The 20,441-nt window shown below is 39.7% G+C and overlaps 1 protein-coding gene across 22 annotated transcripts in view; it reads left to right on the forward strand.

Annotated features, from left to right (window-relative positions):
- LMO7 (LIM domain 7) overlaps nucleotides 1-20,441 on the forward strand; it is a 195,354-nt gene that overhangs the window by 152,181 nt on the left and 22,732 nt on the right. For all 22 annotated transcript variants that reach the window (XM_082365910.1, XM_082365912.1, XM_082365909.1 and 19 more), the window contains 6 exons: nucleotides 4,065-4,182; nucleotides 6,296-6,438; nucleotides 7,758-8,190; nucleotides 9,863-10,171; nucleotides 19,082-19,196; nucleotides 20,254-20,415. In XM_082365910.1, the coding sequence (XP_082222036.1) occupies nucleotides 4,065-4,182; nucleotides 6,296-6,438; nucleotides 7,758-8,190; nucleotides 9,863-10,171; nucleotides 19,082-19,196; nucleotides 20,254-20,415 (1,280 nt within the window). The remainder of the gene's footprint in view (nucleotides 1-4,064; nucleotides 4,183-6,295; nucleotides 6,439-7,757; nucleotides 8,191-9,862; nucleotides 10,172-19,081; nucleotides 19,197-20,253; nucleotides 20,416-20,441) is intronic.

A 20,441-nucleotide genomic window follows, 5' to 3' on the forward strand; every position in this document is an offset into this window, starting at 1 on the left:
TCCTGGGAGTATCTCTGGTGCTTATCTCAGTTTGCGGAGGTAGACAGGTAGGTGTTAAGTGCATTTTAGAGATGTGGAGAAAGAGAAACAGATGCCACAGCTTTCCCAAGGACCTGCAGCTCCTGAGTTGCTAGAATCAGACTAGGGTTTCGTACAATGAGGTAATCCATGGAGACTGCTCGGTAGTTGTTGCTGGCACACAGTAAGCCCTCAGAAGTTTAATATTATGCTGTTAACTCTGATAAGGAAGGAAAGAATTCTTCATGATCTGGCTGAAAGACTCCTACACTCAAAAAGTTCTCGATTTTATCAGTGTGGCCTGGGGTGACCTCTCTAATTTGAAACTGCTTTGGGAGTTAGTTTTCAGTAGATCTCTCATGATCATATTTGCCTTAATAAGAATAGTTGGTGTATAGGACCAGATGGTTACTGAAATGCCATCGACATAACCTGACCCATTATTTCTCCTAACAACTCCTTCCTGGCTTAGCAGACAAGGAACTGAGGCTGAGAAAAGTTAAGTGATGTTAGGTGGGAGTGAAAATTGGTGCCTCTGCTGGGTCTTACTTCCTGTCTCATTCTGGTTCCTGGCTCAGCCTGTATGGAATGTGCCAGGCTTTCTAGAGGTAACTTTATCGATCCCAGGGAACACAAGGGGCTCACATTCCTGCCTTCCACAGGGACTTGTCTACTCTAGCCGTTGTTTGGCTCACTTTGTTCATATTGGGGGGACCTCCTGTGTGCCAGGCTCTGTGCTTTGGGCTCCCCGGAGGGTGATGCAGCCTTTGCCCATGGTGATAACCGTGTTTTCTGAAAAGACACATGTTAAGGTTTCATAGTGCAGGAGGGTGAGGGCTGAAAGGGTCTGGGCCAGTTGAGACTGTCCAGCCTTCCTCCCACCAAAAGATTACTTAAGATACTTACATTTCCAATTTTGTTCTGGAATATATGTAACCTCATGTGTTGGGCATCCAGATTCCCCTCATACCTTGGTCCTGAAAAAATTTTCTTTTTAGTGAGTCTGTTATTGTATTAGCTCATATAGCCTTATTCTTTGCAGTTATGACTTAAGTGAGTTTATATTCTCAAATCACATGACGATTTTTATATAGTCATACCTAGTTAATTATATATGATGTTAACAGCTCAATATATAATTTCATATATGTACTCATATATGTAATTCCTTAATATTCTTGAATAAATCCTATAAAGCTTTCTGTATAAAACTTTGGCGAGGAGCCACAATTTCTTACAAAATTAGAAACATTTCATAGCTAGTTTATTTTGCATGATTAAATATGGTAAAACATACCTCATGCTTACCACAGATGTTAAATGAGTGTGTCCTGCATGCCTTGTGCTGTGTTAATGTGTTTTCCTTCCAGGCAGCATGTGAACTTGTGAGGGAGGAAAGCTAAACATGCATGCGTGCACGCTACATATGACGTAATGCTGAGTGTTAAGTGCCACGAGAATGGTATAGCTAAAGCATCACTTTTTGCAGGAAGACTTTATCAAAGTGGGAGAAGATTATCTAGATCATTAGGACATTTATGAGCACCTACCAGGGGCTGGGCACTCTTTTAGGCGCTGGTGATAGAGCAGCAAACAAATCAGACAAAATTCGTGCTTTATAATCTTACAGGACGAGGCAGGTGATGTGTAAATAACCATACAATTCAGATGGTGATAAATGCTATGGAGAAAACGAGGGATAATGTGAGTCAGGGGAGAGGGGCATTAGCTCTTCTTGTAGGGTGGTCAGGGGAGGAAACCCCGAGGTAACATTTAAGCAGCTGACGGGAAGTGAGAGATAAACCATGTGAATATTCGGTTGAAGAGCATTCCAGGCAGATGGAAGAGCAGGGAGGGAAGCAAGAGGTTGGGCCTGAGCAGGGAAGCCAGTTGGCTGGAACAGAGTGTGTGAAGGGGAGCTCAGTGGGGACAAGAGCAGAGAGGTAGGCAAGGGGCCAGGTAATGTCAGACCTTGAAGGTCTTGGAAGAACCTGCTTTTAGCTCAGGTGAGATGGGAAGAAACTGGTGGGTGCCGAGTGGAGCCATGTCACGACCTGAGTGCAATTTCAAAAAGGTCCTTCTGGCTGCTATGTTGAGAATACACTGTTGTGCAGGAAGCGGTAGAAGCAGGGAGACCGATTATTGTAATAATCCGGGCAGGCGATAGGATGGCCTGGATCAGGATGGCAGTGGTGGAGGTGGTGAGAAGTGGTTGCCCCTAGATATATTTAGAAGGTAGAGGGACAGGATTTCCTGAGGGATCAGTTATGTATAAGAGAATGAGGAATCTGGGATGACTTAAAGATCTTTGGCCCATAATATGAAAGGATGGAGTTGGCTTTTATTGAGATGAGGAAGATGCGAGACCATGTTTTTGGTCTGTCAAGTTAAGTTTGAGTTGCCCATGAGACTTCTAAGCAGAGAATGAATACACCCAACCAGACTATAGTCTTGCAGGGATCCTGAGGAATGAGTGGCATTTAAAAAGGCATATATACTGGTGAAGGGTTTCTAAGTTGGAGAGAAGAGTTCAGGAGAGACCTTCACTGGATTTGGAGCCTGGGTGATAATTTAAGAAGCTTTTTAAAAAGTCTAGGTAAGAGTTGACTGTGCTCTGATCTAGGGCGTTGGCAATAGAAATGGAAAGAAAAAGACACTGAATAAGAGGACTTGATAACTAGGGAGAAGGGAGAGAGAAAGGTGAAAAATGGTTCTTCGGTTTCAAATGTGGGTAATTGGGGGCAGGTAGCATCCTTGACAAGAGGAAAAGCAGGTTTGGAGACAAAATTGAGTTTGGCTACATCAACAATAACCATGTGTTTAGTAAGTTACCACTTACAAAATCCTTTCTAGGTATTATTTCCATTGATCCTTTTACAGTGGCGGTGGCTGGAAATATCCATGCAGAGATGTTTATTTAACAAGCAATTGGAATTGAGTCAGAGAGACTGGTCCTAGGCCGTGGATTTGGGGGAGTCATTTGCATGGAGAATGTAATTGAATTCCTGAGCTGACTCAGGGCAAGCATGTTATTAAAAATTGTGGTGATGGCAAAATCTTGGGGAAGGCAAACTTAGGGGCTCAAGAAGGAGAGGGAGAGTTACTTAAATAACTAAAAGTGGAGTCAGTTACAATGAAATAAAAATTCTGAAAGATTGGTAAGAAAGAACATTTTGGGCACCCCACGTTCAAAAGCTCTGTGTCTCTCTCTTCTTCTCTTGTTCCTCCTAGCTGCTACTCAGTGTTCAGATCTGACACCTCTCTTTCCGGGAGGCCTCCCTCAGTCTCCCTTCTCTGGTGTAGCTCACCATACCCTTCTGTGTGCGTGTACAGCACACGTGTCTCATGGGAGGCACCCCACTCTGCCCAAACTACCCTAGCTTGAGCTCTTTGAGACCTACCCCGCAGTACATCCTCACGGCAGGGGTCACACATGGACAAAACGAAAGCTGCCTTAACAAAAAAGAGGATTATAATAGAGGTTATATTGTAACTGGCTATTGGAAACCACCTGTGGTCTTTGAGACCAAGCCCAGTGCGGTAGTGGGGCAGATGTTATAGAATCTTTGAGAAGCAGTGGCACATTTATTCCTGGTATTGAACTTGAGGAGAAAATATCAGGTAATCGTTAAATTATTTAATAAGTGCTCAGAAAAGGCAGCCAAACCTTAAAAGATTATCTCTGGGGGAGATAGAAGAATAAAGACAGGTGATCTAGGGACTAATAATTATTTTTTTCCTAAAGTAATCTTTTTCTGCGTCGACTACCTAAATATGAACGTTGGATTATTTTTTCAGACTTGTTCAGGGTTCATTTAGCCATTTTGTGAAAGAATTCACGCTTGACTTGAGAGCTAGGCTCTTGTTTCTGCGTTTTGGAAAAACACCATTTATCTCTGTAGTGCTATTTCTGTGATATTATCATGAAAGCATCTAGGTAGTACTGCAGAATTTTAGATGGAATTTCCAAATATAAGCCCAGCCTTCCAGTTTTACCTTAAATCCGGTCACATGAACCTTGGTTACCATGGGTATTTTTGTTGTAGGAGCAAGTCCATGAGTGATGTCAGCGCAGAGGATACTCAGAACTTGCGTCAGCTGCGTTACGAGGAGATGCAGAAAATAAAGTCACAATTAAAAGAACAAGATCAGAAATGGCAGGATGTGAGTATTATTTTTATTGGGAGATGGGGAGGCAGGGAGGAAGTATTTGTTTGACTCTTCCTTCTTTAAAAAGAGAGTCAGTATACTCAAGGGACGATTTTCCTTGCTATTCCAGATTTCAGTTCTGTAGAAAATGTGATGTTTTAACCATTTTGGTCTATTACTGCTGCATATCCTAAAGGCCATTGTGTAAAACGGAAGCTGTTTGTCTTCTAATATTTTCTGTGAGTTCTCAGAAATGAGAAGCTGCTTCCGTGCAGTATAGGTAACTTGTTTACTTGCTTTGGTGGTTGAATTTGGCGTATGACTGTTACTGATCCTCATGAAAGGAAAGACTTTGCTCAAGGTTTAGGGAGAACAGGGGAGCAGGGGGTCCAGCCCAGAGACTGGGTATCAGCAGGGAGAGAGGAAAGGGTTCTTAGAGTTAATAGAGGAGGTTTGGGGAGAAATACGAATTATAACTCAGTAATATTTTGGTTGAAAAAGCAGTTATCTAATGTGAATCCAAATTAGGTGTTTTTACAGCACTGACATATATCCAGATGTCTATTTGGATAAAGATTTAACCTTTAGTTTTGTCCCCGGCAGAAGGGAACTCTACCCTTTTAAAAAGCGTTAATTGTTTTACACCAAAGGAGTGTAAAGAAATACGATAGATAAACTACACAAAGCAGACCCAAAGAAGTCTGAGTACAACCTTTTGGTATGAGGGTTGAGTGGTAGCATAAACAAAAGGGCTAGAGATAGTAAATCTTAATTTTCCAAGGAGTTAAAGATTACATAATACAGATGAAACCTCTGCCTTGGCTATGTTTCTAAATTCCAGTTCCTCTTTTATTTGGGAACTCATTTTAATTGTCAAGAAACAGAAATTCAGTGTCAGTTTGCCAAAATACATGGTGACTGAGGCTGAAAATGAGAGGTATGGAGGGTTTATCCCTTAGGTTAAGTCAGATGAAAATTCATGCTGATTACCCTGTAGCAATAATGTGCACTGCTTTTGTTCTTTCTGAAAATAGTTCATATGGATTTCAGGCTGTTTTTTGAAGCAGGAATGGCCCTGGCTGCTCCCAAAGGGTATAAACCAAACCTACTTTATGTGCCCTGGGGATGAGGTTCCTCTCAGTTTGAGACGCTTACATGAGCTTCTGTTGGGGCTGCAATGCCACTAGGAGTTCTTAGCATGGGATTTCTCTGTTTTGATGCATAGAAAAGTTGGTACCATCCAAACTGTCTTAACCCCTGGGTGTCAGAACCAGCTTAGGCTGCTAGGACTAATTTTAAAGGTGAATTAGATTGATTGTCCTGGGGTCACCCAGCTAGGTGAGACTTAGGTTCCTGGATGTATGGGAAGCAGATGTCCACTTGTTCCTGTGTGATCCTCCTTACTGCCCTGTCCTTATGGGGAGTTGACCCGCTTTGAAATCACATACTTGAGGCTGGCTTCCCCATTAAAGCCTTTCCAAACTCCGCCTTCCCCTGCCTGGGCTAGAATTGACCACTTTCTCCTTTGGATCCCTACTCTCTCACGCAATCCTATCACACTCATTGTTGAACTTTATTTACCTGTCTGTCTTTCCCTCTAGACTGAGAGTTCCTTGAGGGGAAGTGCATCTTATTCATCTGTGTGTTTGTGGCCCCCTTGTCTCAAAGTAGGGATTGAACTCAGTATTTGTTAAATGTATGCTTCTACATTTAGCCATTTTACAGTCATGTTTCTCTTCCAGTCTGACTAGTGAAACATGTCATTTTGTGTAAGAGCCAGATTATGGGAGTGAGATGGAAATGAATTTGCAACAGTTCCTGATCTTTTCTGACCTGGCATCTAATTACAAGCATTTAGCATTCTTTGTGAAATGGGCAGTGAGGCAGGCTACCTGGGAAAACAAAAATGGGGTCTATCTTATTAGGTCAGGGCTTTTAGGCAGATACATGAGATAAAAGGCTTGGTACAGAAACGCTGGCTATAAAAAGCAAAATTAGGGCACCTTGGCATCAAAGTTGGAGTGAATAGTTTCAGCGACGTAATGGGATCCTCTGGCGCACTCTCACTGCTGGAGAGGGTGTGTAGAAATTCAGGTGTGCCTGTGCTGATGTGATTTTCTTCTGTCAGGACCTTGCAAAATGGAAAGATCGTCGGAAAAGCTACACTTCAGATTTGCAGAAGAAAAAAGACGAGAGGGAAGAGATTGAGAAGCAGTCGCTTGAGAAGTCTGAGAGAAGATCTAAGACATTTAACGAAATGCTGCAGGACAGGTAATGAGGCTGAATGCATCTCAGGGTTGGAGATACCAGTGTTAGAAATAGATATTTTGTGTAAGTGCAGTGGGATGTACATGTGCACCAATATTAAACTGTCATCAAATGTGCATAACCTTCGAGCATTTTGCTCTGCAGTGAAAAAGCAGAGTATTGCTGTAATAAGTAGCGACTTGGATTAATGAAAGAAATGAGTACTTAAGAGTGGTGTACGTAATTTCTTCATTTTATATTGTATATTCACATGCAGGATTGGCTGGTGTTGGCTATATATGCAGAAAATAAACAACTTTTTCTCCTTTTAAAGTAAATTTAGGAATGGAATGGTCGGATAAAACCAGCTCTCACTTTTAACTAAATTGTGTAAAAGTATAACAGAGTTCTTTTTCATGTCTTCCTGGTGCAATTAAAATTGTATTTTTAAAGGAAGACTATATAAACATCGATGTGAGGGTTTATTTTTTTTCATTGCACCATAACAGGATAAAGGTCCAATTTAAACTTGCCTGTGGAGCAGTTACTATGTAAAACCTTGAGATATTTACAAGTCAGGGAGAAGGCAAATAGGCTTTAAGGATAATGTCAAAAAGGAAATGTGCTGTCAGATGAAATTAAGCAAAGCTCCTTTGTCCCCTAGAAGCCAATAGTAAACACAGTTTCATTCACTTAAACGCAATGCAGTTGGCTTGAGAGGTACTCCTTACTAAATGGTAGCCGTGAGACTGTTTCATCAACCTCTCTACAGACAGGAATGGTGACTTTTAATCTGCAATAATTGTCCATGGAAATTCTATCAAGCTGTATGAAATCATATACTAACTTGATCTTAATGAAAGTCTGAGTCTTTTGTGGTCTTCTCTTTTTACGAAGCTATTATAAATTGTGTACAAGAAAACTCTCAACCCTGTTAAGAAATCCACGTCTTTGGAGGGTTCAAATCGGTTGTCAGTTAGTTATCGTTATAGTGTGTTAATTTTGGAAGCGTTATACACTTGTGGATGAAATTTTGAATAATCCCTTATTAAAGTTTTCTTATTTTCTTATTAAAGTCTCTTTACAATTGCATATACTTCAGGGACTTTTTTTTTAACCTCTTTAAGAAAAAAAAGTCAAGCTCTTAATCTTTCTTATTGTGACATTAAAAAATTTGCATGTATTTATTCTCACATTCTCTTAATATTGTGTTATGATATGAAGTCAGCAGTCTTTTTGTTCCCACCCATTTTTTTATGTTAATGACCAAAAATAACATCTGTCTCTCCACCTCTGTGTGTCAAATGCATAACTTTGTGGTTTTGGTGTTTCTTTCTGCTAAGGGAACCCCCACATCAGACGTCTACAATTACATCGAGGAGGAGACTGTATTCTTCTGATGATGGAGTGAATGAAGAAAAGCTTCCCCCTATGCTGACTATGTCAGAAGCAGGTTCCCAGAGTGAGAGAGTAGAAGAGAAGGGAACCACTTACCCGATGGAAATTCCTAAGCAAGATTCTACAACTTTTGCAAAAAGGGAGGCTACTCTCACAGCTGAAATTCAGTTTCCTTCGAAAAGCCCTGTGGAAGAACAACCCCCAGCCTCTTTGTCTTCTCAGCATTCACTGAATACACAAATGGAGTTGACTCGAGTTTCAGCTACTCTCCCCAGAAGTTACCAGAAAACTGATGCGGCCAGGTTAACGTCTGTGGTCGCACCGAGACCTTTTGGCTCCCAGTCAAGGGGAATCTCATCACTCCCGAGATCCTACACGGTAAACGTGTTCCTAGTTCACTTAGTCTGTTCGCCAGCGCAAAATACCGGTGAACTAGTGCAGAGGTTTGAGTTACAGATACTTGATGGGTAAAATGTATATAACTTGTATATAAAGCAGTTGTATTTTTACCAATTTAGATTCAATAGACATTTAATGCTTAAAATATAGCAACGGTGCAGAACTAATTAAACTTTAAATTCAATGAAAGTCGAGCTGATACATTTTAAAAAATAAGTAATCTACATTCTAAGGCAGAGCATTTATTTTTTAGTGTCATATTTTCTCAAATATATCTTTTGTAAAGTATTAGGTTGTACTGTATGAAGTTGCCAATAGTCAGTTCTTTTTGACCTACAAAACAGCAATTTCATGTGGTTTAACCTAAATATTTTCAGGTGATTATGCACAAAGTTCTATTTTTCCTGATTTCCCACTTCATTAGAACTTGATATATTTGACTGTAGTTATTAAAATGTATCTCATGGTTCAAAAAATACATATTTTTATTGGGGTTTTAAAGAATATAGAATCATTTGCCCTGAGAATGAAGCAGGGCAGAAAGTGAGTGTATTATTTTGAATTATTTAAAAGGAAGCAGTACAGTCTTGAGCACATTGGTGTTCAAATTCCTTTTACCTCTGCCAATGAGGAATCCTGAAACTCGAAAATAGAAAAAATTTGATTAAAAAAATTCAAGGTGAGGGAAGCCAGCCTAAACTAGCCAGAAAAACTGCTGACCATTATATTAAGTAAATACAGGCATATTTGACAACATAAAAATTAAATTTATATGATAGACACCATTGATGTAGTCCAAAAGACAATTTATATAGGCTCAGAAAAATATTAGTAAAATGTATTTTATATATAGGTTTAATATCCCTAAGATTTAAAATGCAAATTGATAAGGAAAGATAAACAGTAGAAAAGTGAATATAGAAATGAATAGTTCAAGGGAGAGGGAATTTAAATGGTTGGTAACATAAAGTACATAGAAGCACGTTCAGTCTCATTAGAGCAAGAATGAGGTGTACAACTTTTCACCCATGAGATTGACGGAGATTTAAAACATTCAAAACGTCTAGTGTTGGCGAGGATGCAGGGACAGAGACCTTCTTATACATTACTTTGGGAGTGCGTTGCTACAATTTTTAAAGATATATATATATATATAAATATATGTATATATATAAAAATTATATTTTATACTACATACATAAAATATTCTTTGGTCCAGCAAGTCTACTTTTGGGAATCTGTGCTATAAAAATAAACATTCTGGTTATAAAGAGATGTGCAATATTTTTGGCACACTTTAAATGACATTGAATGCATATCAAATGAATAAATTGTAGAGATCCATAGTGTGAAGTATTCAGTTGATCTAGTTTAGATTTCTGTCTGTTGACCTGGAGTGATGTAGATGGTCAAAGCAAGTTTCAGAGGTCTGTTTATAAAATAAACACTTCTGTAAAAAATAACTACTCCTACCACTTCGTGTGTACAGATCTGTTAGTGTGAAAGAACATGCTCCAAGCTTTTAGTAGTAGTTACTTTGCTGAGGGAGGTATATATTACTTCTGTTACTTTAAAATATTAATTTAATGGATACGCTTTTTAAATAGAAATCTAACAGAATACGAAGTTTAAAATGATATTTCCTATTTAGATGGATGATTCTTGGAAGTATAACGGAGACGTAGAAGGCATTAAGAGAACCCAAAGCAGTTCGGTCAGCATCTCTGTGCAAAGACCTGACACGAGCCAGCTTGCGTCCAGCTCATCCAGCGAAAGAGAGGCGGCAGCATCCAGAGAAAGCGCGATGAGGCTGCAGTCTCCTACACCCACCTTCTCGTCTCCTTCCCAGGACCAGGCTGCCACTTCGAAAGACACGTTATCTTCAACATCTAGCCCTGATTTAACATCTGAGCTTGGAGGAGGGAGAAGCTCACCACAGACAGAGGTCTCAAGATCACAGGTGAGTTTGGGAAGGCTTTTTAATCACCTGCTGCCCAGAAACATAAGTAGTTAAATCAGGAAACCACGTTTCTAACCTCTAGGCACTACAGTCCGGGCTGATAATGTAGAACATGACATTGCATTTTATTTGTAACAGATCTTGGAGGAAGTAGATCTCTTCCAGCTCTGAGTTGATGGATCCAGATGACCCTTGTGATATGGGTGTATGGAGACTTCTTGGACCAGTCTCTCTGGAGTTGGCTGGCTTTGCTCTCTACTCCCCATTTCAGCAGCTGTTGCCTTGCACAGTTAGCACTCAGTAGTCCGGGTTCAGGTGCAGGAGTCACTCAGGAGGTTTTAGATGCAGGTCTAATAGAAAATGGGTAATACAAGCCCCTTCTCAGGGAAGTGAACTGACCACAAGGAGAAACTGGTACACATGAGAGGGTCTGGCCACTAAGGACAGGGAACTTCTTTCTCTGCCATATGAATACTAATTTGAATTAGTATGAATACTAATTGAATTATATGAATACTAATTTGTACTTTGGGAAGCCTAGAATTCTGTACCACTCCTTGTCTTTTAAGGGGAATAGTAAGGCTTAGTTACAGTATGACAATTGCGTTCTTTAACATTTGGAGTCCAAATAAAATGTACCATCAGATGAAGAAGGACTGGGGGCATTTATAGTTTTTCCTACTTAAAATCCCACAGATGACTTTAAGAGAATTATTAGGTAATGAATGTTCTTTTAGTTTTGTTTTCCACATAGGCTAAAAAGTTGTTGCTTGTCTAGAGAACAGAAAGAAACTTTTCTCTTTTAGAAAAAACCTTCAATAAGCAATTTGATAGTTGTATGAACCCCTTAGTGTGGAGATGCTTTTATGGTTCTGTGGCTTAGTCTAGCATTTTCTGGTGCCTTACTAAAGTGTATTTTTTCCCCAAGGCACAACATCAAGTATATAACTTGGCCCAAGTTGTATTAATGAAATATCTTTGTGTAAAATATGATACAGCATATTTTAGTATCATTAGTTTTTATTAGTACAGGAAAGCTTTACAAGTTTAAAGTAAGCTTTTTTTCTTTGTGATTATAAAGTACTCTGTGCTTGAGAGAACTTGGAAATGCAGGAAAACATACATAATAAAAATGACTTGGTAATCGCATCATTTAGAGATATTCTATAGCATTTAGATATATTTCTCTCAGTTTTCCCATGTATATTTACAAACATACCTAAATCCAGTCTCTTCAGGTTGCTAAAATCATTGGTTGTAAATTATTTTTTTAGCTTCACTTTTATTAAAGAATTGGGAATATGTAATTAGCATCATAAGTCTCAGTGGATGAGAACAGTAGCCTCTGTTGTACTTGGGGAACATAAGGTACCAGTGGATGAATAATAAAGAGAGAAGCAAGGTGTCTTTTGTTTTATGGACTTGCCTGTTTGCCTTCGCCTTTTCAAATAGCAAATCCCAGGAAACAGCCTGATTATCGTACTGTGTGCTCAGTGGTGGTAACTCCTTCTGGGTGGCAGTTGACTAGCTGCATCAGTGGATTAAGAAAAAGAGGCGAAGTGTGGGTGTGGTTTCCAGGTTAGAGCAGGTCAGAGGAACAGTGAGTTAACGTGGCGTGGTTTCAGGTTTTATCATCAGTGCATTTATGCTCTTTAGTCACCCAACTTGAAATGGAATGCTACCGGGCAAAATTAGGCTTGACTTAATAAGTGGAGCACTTGGAATTCTTGAACAAATGTATATATCGTATGGTGACTTGCCTATCCCTGAGATGCTTGGTGTGTCCACTTCTGCACTCCGAGGAAAGTAGCTTATGTGGCCTCACCCTGCTCTTGTCACAGAGAAGGAGCTTACTGACTTGGGAAAAGGGCTGGGAATGCACGGAACAGCCTAGGACCAGTATGGCCAGGGCATATGCAACACTCCTCCAAACTACCTAATTCTAGGAGTTCAGAGTACAGAAAAATAAAAAATGGTGTCTGGCTGAACATCTAGATGTCTTTCTCTTTTAATTGAAGCGTACTTGATTTACAATATTATATTAGTTTCAGGTAGACGTCTTGGTAACTTCGTAAGAATTTTCTTCGGGTCCTCTTCCTTACTCACACTTGTGCTGGCAGTGACCTTTCATTTCTTCCTACAGCATCTCCCTTGATGTTGTTACCCTTTTCTATCCCTGCTTCCGCTACCCTAATTCCAGTCCTTTCCCTCATCCATGCAGACACTTTGTAAATAGTCACGTCTTTGTGCATTCTACACAAGGCTGGCACCAGATTAATTTGCATGATGCCAGGCTGGACTGGGTAATTTCTCTGCTTCAAAGCCCCCAGTGGCATGCTGTGGTCTGTTCAGTGAAGTTCAAAGCGCTCAGGGGAACACCGAGGTCTCTCATGACTGTTCCCAAACTCCCTTTGTAGTGCCGAAACGGCTAATGTTTACTGAGTAGCTGCTATGCCGACCAGGTTTCGCAAGGCATTATTTTATTTAATCCTCACAGTGACCCTCTTATTGCTGTTTTGTAGCCATGAAAATTGAGGCATGAAGTGGTCATGTTACTTGCCCAAGGCCATGCAGCATACCGAGTGGTGGAGTCAGGATTTGAACTCAGTTAGTTTGTCTCAAGATTGCCTACACTGCCCTGTGTTGTGAGAAAGAGAGCGGAAGTAGGTGATATCTAGCCACATGAGACTGCTTGATTTTTCTGGAACGTACCCTATACTTTCATGAACACATCATGTATATCTTTATTCTTATTGTTGCCCTATTTAAAAATGTTCATTTCACCCATCTCTGTATTTTGAAGCCCTCCTGTTCCTTCAAAGCACAGGAGGGTCGGTTCCTTCGTGGATCAAGAGATCGCCTCCCCCTTGTTGGAACTGAACTTCTTACCCTTGCAAGTTTCCTTCACTGAATGCTTCCTTTTCCATATGTTCGTTTCTCCTTCACTGGTATTGTTTATACCCTCCATAGCCTTTACCCATAGTTGGCACTTAGGTATTTACTGACTTGAATTACATTCAAGGACTTGATTACTAGACTGAAGTATGAACTTGATCCAGCAGATAATTTAGGTCTTTATAGGTTCTTTTAAGATTAAGGGGTGTTTTAGGAATGTGAGCACCGTGGTGCTATATAGAATTATTTTAAGGAGGCGAAATCTGGGGGCAGAGATGGGCTAGGAGCCTCTTGCAGAATTGTGGTAAGAAGGGAGTGCATGGCGTAAAGAAGCAAAGACTTAATGAGGGAAGAACTTAAATGACCTCATTTAAAATCTGCCCAGGAATTTCTTTCTCACCTCCATTGCTGGTCTGGAGTTCTGTTTCTCTCTCTTCCCTTTTCTCGCAGACTTCTCTTATGGTACTGCTTCTTTTCCAGCCTCCCCTGCCAGTCTGGGCTGCCAGGGCAATTCTTGGGGCACCCGAGCAAGGGGAGGCGGTGGGACTCCCAGAGTCCTCCATCCCACTCCAACTGCCTCGCAGATGTGGCTTTTCCCCCAAATTGGTGTTGCATACAGGGTTTGGTTTTGTTTTGTCTTGTCCAAGCCCTCTGCACCCAAATCTCATCCAAATCCACATTTCAGGACCTTTGCCCCAAATTTTTAAATTAGAACTCAGAAATAGGATGATACATGTGGAAGGAAGGAAGCTTTTACACTTCCTAAGCCTACGAGAGTACCTCTTTTAAGAGTACCCAGGGTTTACCTTATCACATCTTCCTCCTGTGCATTTTACCTGCTTGTCACCTTCACTAGACCCCCTACTCTATCCAAGGGTAGGAAGCAAGCCTGTTGTGCTCACTGTTAGTAAGGTGCCTGGATCTGTAATTATACATTGAATGCTGACCGAGTTCTATTAGCTTTAGAGCGACATGCGTGAGAGTTAAATAGGATTTTCTTTAGTTGGTCTGGAAACTGCCTAACCAGCATATATTACCATGTATAACATTGTTTCCATGGGAAAAAGAAGGTAATTACTGGGCATCAACCATGTGGCTTGGCATCTTTTAAATGTTTCATTTAATCCTCTCAATAGCCTAGCAAAGTAGGTGGTATTATCTTCACTTTCACCAGTGAAATACTTGAGAGTTGAAAGTTATGTAACAAACCTCAGGCTAGTTAAATGCTTAGGCCACATTTGCAACTTCTCTGGCCCCAATTTTTTTTGAAATGTGACATGCTTAAATTTGAGAACTGCCTTAAAACACCAAATGTTGACTTAATTTAACTTTGCCATGTCTCTAGAATTTTAGAGCCAATATGGACTGAAGTATCTTCTGGTTCATAAAGAGAAAATCATTCTTAAAATTATTTTGAGGAAAGGTAGATATTTATCAAAACTTACCCGAACTGAATCTAATTCTGAGGTGCAGACTTCAGACTCTACCCAGCAGGTAATAAGGAACTACCAGCAATTTTAAAACAGGGTATGATATAATAATTGGTATTTTCTGTAACTAAAGTTCTGGCAGATGTGAGCAAGATGGGGGGAAAGAAGGGCTGGAGGCAAGAGAGCCAATTAGGAGGTGACCGACAGCAATTTAGAGGGGAAACCATGACCTGAGTTAAGATGAGAGCCTGAAGGAGGATGGAAGGATGGGATGGTTTCAGATGGATTTATGGCTTGTGGACTTGCTAACACTTTATTAAGTGCATGTGTGTGGTGTAGCTTGGGAGACCATTGTGTAGAGGTGAGGTGGTGTGGGGAGCACTTAGGGGAAGGAAGGAGGAAGAGGCCCAGAAAGAACCTGATGTTTCTAGCTTGGGTATCTGGTTAGACAGTGACGTCATTAACCAATATGTGAAAAACAAGAGGTGGAAGAGCAGGTTTGGGGAGGAAGATAATGAATTTAATTGTGAGTTGGGCTTAGATAGTAGTTGACGACAATGCATGAGGTTTACTCAGGAAAACGTGGTCAAGAAGGTGGGAGACTGACTAGGGGAGAAGAAGAGCAACAAAAAGAAAATAGAATAAAGAGGAACACACTGATGAAACTGAGAGGTGGCCAGAGGGATAGAGGAAAAAAGGCAGGAGAAAGTGGAATAATGGGTGACTTGGAAGACCGTTTCCCGTAAGCAAGAATAGTTTGTAGTGCCTGATGGCATGAGGGCCGAAAATGGATTTGGTAGGTAAGAGCTAAGCTGGGGAATGGGTTGAGTCAAGTGGTAGAGCTGGAAACACCACCTGCTTCTTTGGAATGGGTAACGGAGAGGGGAAAAAAGTAGGTATAGACGCATCTTTGGTGAAGGAGAGTAGCTCCAGTGCCAGAGCTGCACCATGAGTTGAGGGCTACTCACTATGTTCTCATTCCACTAAGACCCTGAAAAAAGAAACTAAAGAGCCATGTAACAAAAATCAAAGGTTATATATTTCCTCTGTTATTTATGATTTTACAGCCTGAATCTACTTTCAGTGTTATTTGGTTTTATCAGCTTAAGTAGGCTTTCTTTAAGGGAACATGTTTATCTAATTGAAAAAGTTTGAGGAGAATAGCCATCTGATTGACCCTGTTGTTCATTGATTCCCATCTGTGTTGATACGAGAGTCTTAATTCATCAGTTCTCATAAAAATAAATCTTATCATTGCTATGCCAGATCACCGTGTCATTATTTAAAAATCTCAGATTTAAGTGTATATTTCTGTTTAAATTATACCTAAATTGAGGGAAGTTATTTTTATTTTAGATGCTGATATGTTGGTAACTGTATTTTATCTTTCCCAGAATAGGCAACTGTAACCACTTGGGATAGTTCTTTATCAGTCATCAAGAATCTAGATTTCTCCCAATAATTTATATTCCTGATTCCATCCAGTTCAAAAGGAAATTCCCACAGTGTCATCTTCTGAAGTGTGGACCCTTTGTAGAATACTCACATGGCATATATCTTGCAGGAAAAATAAGGAAGTAGAAATCCTAATCATTGTTGAATAGTTTATGCTTGACTATAATTATAGATATATTCACCTGCAGAAAGTCTCAAGGATAATTTAATTCAAGAACACAGGATCCCACAGAGATGCCAGAGAGACTGTCATGGGGGGGAGGCCATGCAAGAGTGGCCTCTGGGGCCCTTTCCCTGAACTGCCGCCACCTACTTTAATCCTTTCTGTGGTGTGGGAGGGAGATGGTCTGCATTGGAACATAGGATTTTGAAAATAGAAAGCTTTAAAATTAATGTCACTGTGAGAGAAAATTCTCTGGCAGACTCAGTGACATGCCTGAGGCCACCTGGCTATTGACAGAAATAGTCCTGTAATTGCTCACATGGTTCTCTCTCCTTTGCCTGTGTGCACTCCCAGGACCCACGTAACAGGCTGCCAGGCTGTAGCCATAGTAAGGCTGACCTCCTCTATTAACTATTTCAGAGAGGTGGTTATCTGCCTTTTTATTATGTTCAAGTAGAGATTTATCTCCAAGGTAAGAGCAGTCCTTTGGAGGACAGTTCTTCTGGTCTAATACAGTTGTGACACTCTGCCATCTAGAGCTGAAGCTCATTCTCTTTTATCCTGTGTTTGGTGGAAAAGGGTAATGTTCACTTGCTCTCTCCCACAAAGTATTCTTTATTGTAGTTTGAAACTATTTATTAAAACTCCATCCTGTCTCTTATTCTTCAAGATAAAAAAAACCTCAATTAGTATCTTGGAATTTCTAACCCATCATTTGTCTCTGTGCCCTTATATAGCAATAGATTCTGCACTCTAATTGGCTTTAGGTCAGAATTTGGCGGGGGGAGTAGAGTGGGGTAAAAGTGGTGAAGATGACTGTTTATTTTCATTGAGTCATCTCTAATTTAAGTGCATGGTGGTTTTGGTTAAGGAGTAGAACTAACCAGTAATTTTTTCTATTCATAGCAGAGTTTTGATATACTCTGGAGATTGGTATCCATCAGGCTGATCATTAATGACTGTTCTCACTGTCTACATCTGGGTTCCCATATTTCAACTGCTTTACATGATGTCTGATGAAAACGTTTCTATATCATTAGCTACAATTTTTTTCTTAAAAAATTCCATACCCACTTTGAAGAGTCAGTATTTCTTGAGAGCAAGGACCATGCCTAATTCATCTTTATTTCCCAAGTGTTTTATGCAGAATGGATGCACAATAAATGTATGTTGAACAAATGAGTAAGTGTGTATTGTTACAACACTTATTGCTCATATCCATACAATACAGTAAGTTCTTGATCCTTTATTCAATGCCTTCCTTGTCTTCCTTCTAATTCTTATATAATACCACAGTGTTTCTTAGAATATAGTCACTTGGATTTCAAACTTGTTCTAAAGGTAGAAAAACTTATGAATTGCCCTGTTGGTCCTAGGTCTGGATTTAAATGCTCAGTTAAAATAGAGGAAAATAAAGCGGCTTTAGGAAGAATTTTTCTTTTTAAACAGTTAAGTCTAAGTTCTTGATAATTATGAATCAAATAACTGGAAACACTAGGCTGGGAAACACATGCTAAAATTCATGTCTGCTGTTTACCCAAAACAAAACATGTAAATTATGGAAGTTAATTAAATTTTTCACAGACCTAGTATACTGTAAAACTTAAAATATTTGTTTTGGAAAATGGCCTAAGAAAGTCCGTGAAACTGAGAATTTGTGGCTGTGGACTGTAGGGATGGAGGTGAAAATAGAGGTCTGCCTGTTGTCCAAGTTCTGGGGCCTGCGGGCTGTTGTTACTTCAAGGAGGTTGTGGCCTGGAGCTCGTGGTGTCTCAGTGGGGCCCTCTTGGCATCTTACTGGTGGTTCCTCGGGCATGACCCAGTTCTGCATTTTGCAGCATATGTAACAGCTCTGCCTTTACCGCTCGATCTTCATGCAGCAATAGGACAAGCAAAAATGCCTTGCCAAACTTTCAGATACCCATTTGGGGGTGGTACCAGTCCTAGATGAGTGATTCTGGTAGCTGAATTTTGTGTCTATGAACCCCTCTAAATTATTTGGCTAAATATATTGAATGTTGGAGGTAGTTTAAGTATTGTGGCATTTTAAAAATAAATGATTTAAATCTTTTTTGCATTTTCAAAGATGCCATTTTATTGCAATGTATTTGAGATATAATGTGTAAATTTTAAAGGTACAGCATGTTAATTTGATACACTCATATATTGTCATGTGATTGCTGTTGTAGTGATAATTAACATCTCTCACATTACATAATTATCCTTTCTTTGTAGTGGTTGGAAGTTCTAGTCTCTTAGCAAGTTTCATTATAATAAGATATTGTTTATATTCACAGTACTGTGTATTAGATCTCTAGGGCTCATTTACTATTCACTGCAAGTTTGTACCCTTAAACAACATCTGTCCTGTCCCCTCACCCCCATCCCCTGGTAACCACCACTTTACTCCCTGTTTTATGAGTTTGGCTTTTAGACTACACGTATGAGTGCTATCATACGTACTTGTCTTCCTCTGTCTGACTTACCTCACTTAGCATAATGTGCTCAAGGTTCATCCATATTGTCACAGATGGCAGGATGTCCTTTTTCTCATAGCTGAATTCCATTGTGTGTGTGTGTGTGTGTATACACACACACGCACACCCACATCTTCTCACTCAGCTTCATTCCTGGGTAATAACAAATGGTCTGTAACTTAGACCCAACTGTATGGTGGGCAAAAGCCTAAGCTTTATCAATATAAATCAACTGATTTATAGTATGCACGTGAAGAAAAATATCTATGGATATGAAGATTTCCCTGATTTTAGCAGCAAAATAATAAACTCAGAGATATTTGTGTAAATGAAGGTTTTACCAAACCCAAGGGGAAAAGAATGAAGCTTCCGCTTTATCATGAAATAACTCAAGCGTACCTTGCGTGCTGCCTCCCTCCTTTCACGGATAGACTTTCCTCCGTGTGGGTGCCAGGGACACTTGATCCCACCGTTTCATGTTTGTTTTCAGGATCAGTTCAGTGATATGAGAATCAGCATAAACCAGACGCCTGGGAGCAGCCTTGACTTTGGATTTACAGTAAAATGGGATTTTTCCAGGACCTTCGTAGCATCAGTCGAAGCAGGTAAACCATAGATTGAGCTCTACTGAAGTTTCTTCTCCTTTGTTGTCCTGTGCTGTTCAAAAAGCCCCCACAGAAATTAGTTTATCTGATAGAGGAGGAGAAAACACATGTGGAAAATGCAGCAGTAAAGCGAAGAGGCGCATCCTCTTCCCAGAGACTGATAGTTGGAGTTACAAATTACATATTGTTTGATCTTGCCTCGTTAATTTTAGTTTTGAAGAGTCGTAATTTTGTGACTTTTACAGACTTCATTTATCAAAATTTTAGGCTTAATATTTGGAAATACTAACAAACAGTGCTAAATTGAAGATCCAGAAAGAACTTTCCCTGATCGTTTGTGTTTGTGATGGAACCATAGGTGCTATATCATCAATATTTTCTGAGCGTCCTAATGTATCTATTGCCCAAGGACTCCTGAGGATGCTTTGGGACTTTTACAAAAGCACTGCCCCTCCTCCACCAAATCAAGCCCAGAAGCTCTTAGCAAAATATTACAAGACCTAAAATTAAAATGAAAGCTATTGTATTTATGAGGAGTTCCTCATTTACATATTTTAGCTATATAAAAATGCATGTGAACTCTGGTTATTTCTTTGAAATTTCAAGGCTGCTTTAATTAGATAATGGTAAGTAGTAATTTTAAGCCATTTTAAGCGGCCCTGTTTTTTTCTCCATTCTAGAGTGCATTTGGCTTTGGAAGCTCAGCTAAAGCGGAATATATATTTCACATTTTTAATTTCAAAATAATTTAAAATTTTCTTCTTAGGAGTTTAATAAAGAAATTTTATTGAACAGATGGGTTTATCATTTCTCTTTAAACGTTAAGGAAGATACATTCTATAGGATTAAAAAATGCCTTTGGTTGCTTTGTGATGTTGTAGCTACTCAAATATTTGATAACTTTAAGAAATTTTGTGACTCCTCTGCACCTGAAAAAATATGAGAAATGATTAGGTGAGATTAAGAAGTCATTTTTTCTCTTCATTTAAATAAGCAGTGACTAGTAGAACATGTTTTTATTTTGTATTGGTAGTTTAATTTATTTTGCTTTATTTAGGTAGCCCAGCAGAATTTTCACAGCTACAGGTAGATGATGAAATTATTGCTATCAACAACACTAAGTTTTCATATAAGGACACAAAAGAGTGGGAGGAAACCATGGCTAATGCTCAGGAAACTGGAAACCTAGTAATGGATATCAGGCGCTATGGAAAGTCTGGTGAGTTGGTTATACCACTGTGTTTG

The sequence above is a fragment of the Balaenoptera borealis genome (assembly GCF_965194805.1).
Source record: "Balaenoptera borealis genome assembly, chromosome: 18".
Classification (NCBI taxonomy): domain Eukaryota; kingdom Metazoa; phylum Chordata; class Mammalia; order Artiodactyla; family Balaenopteridae; genus Balaenoptera; species Balaenoptera borealis.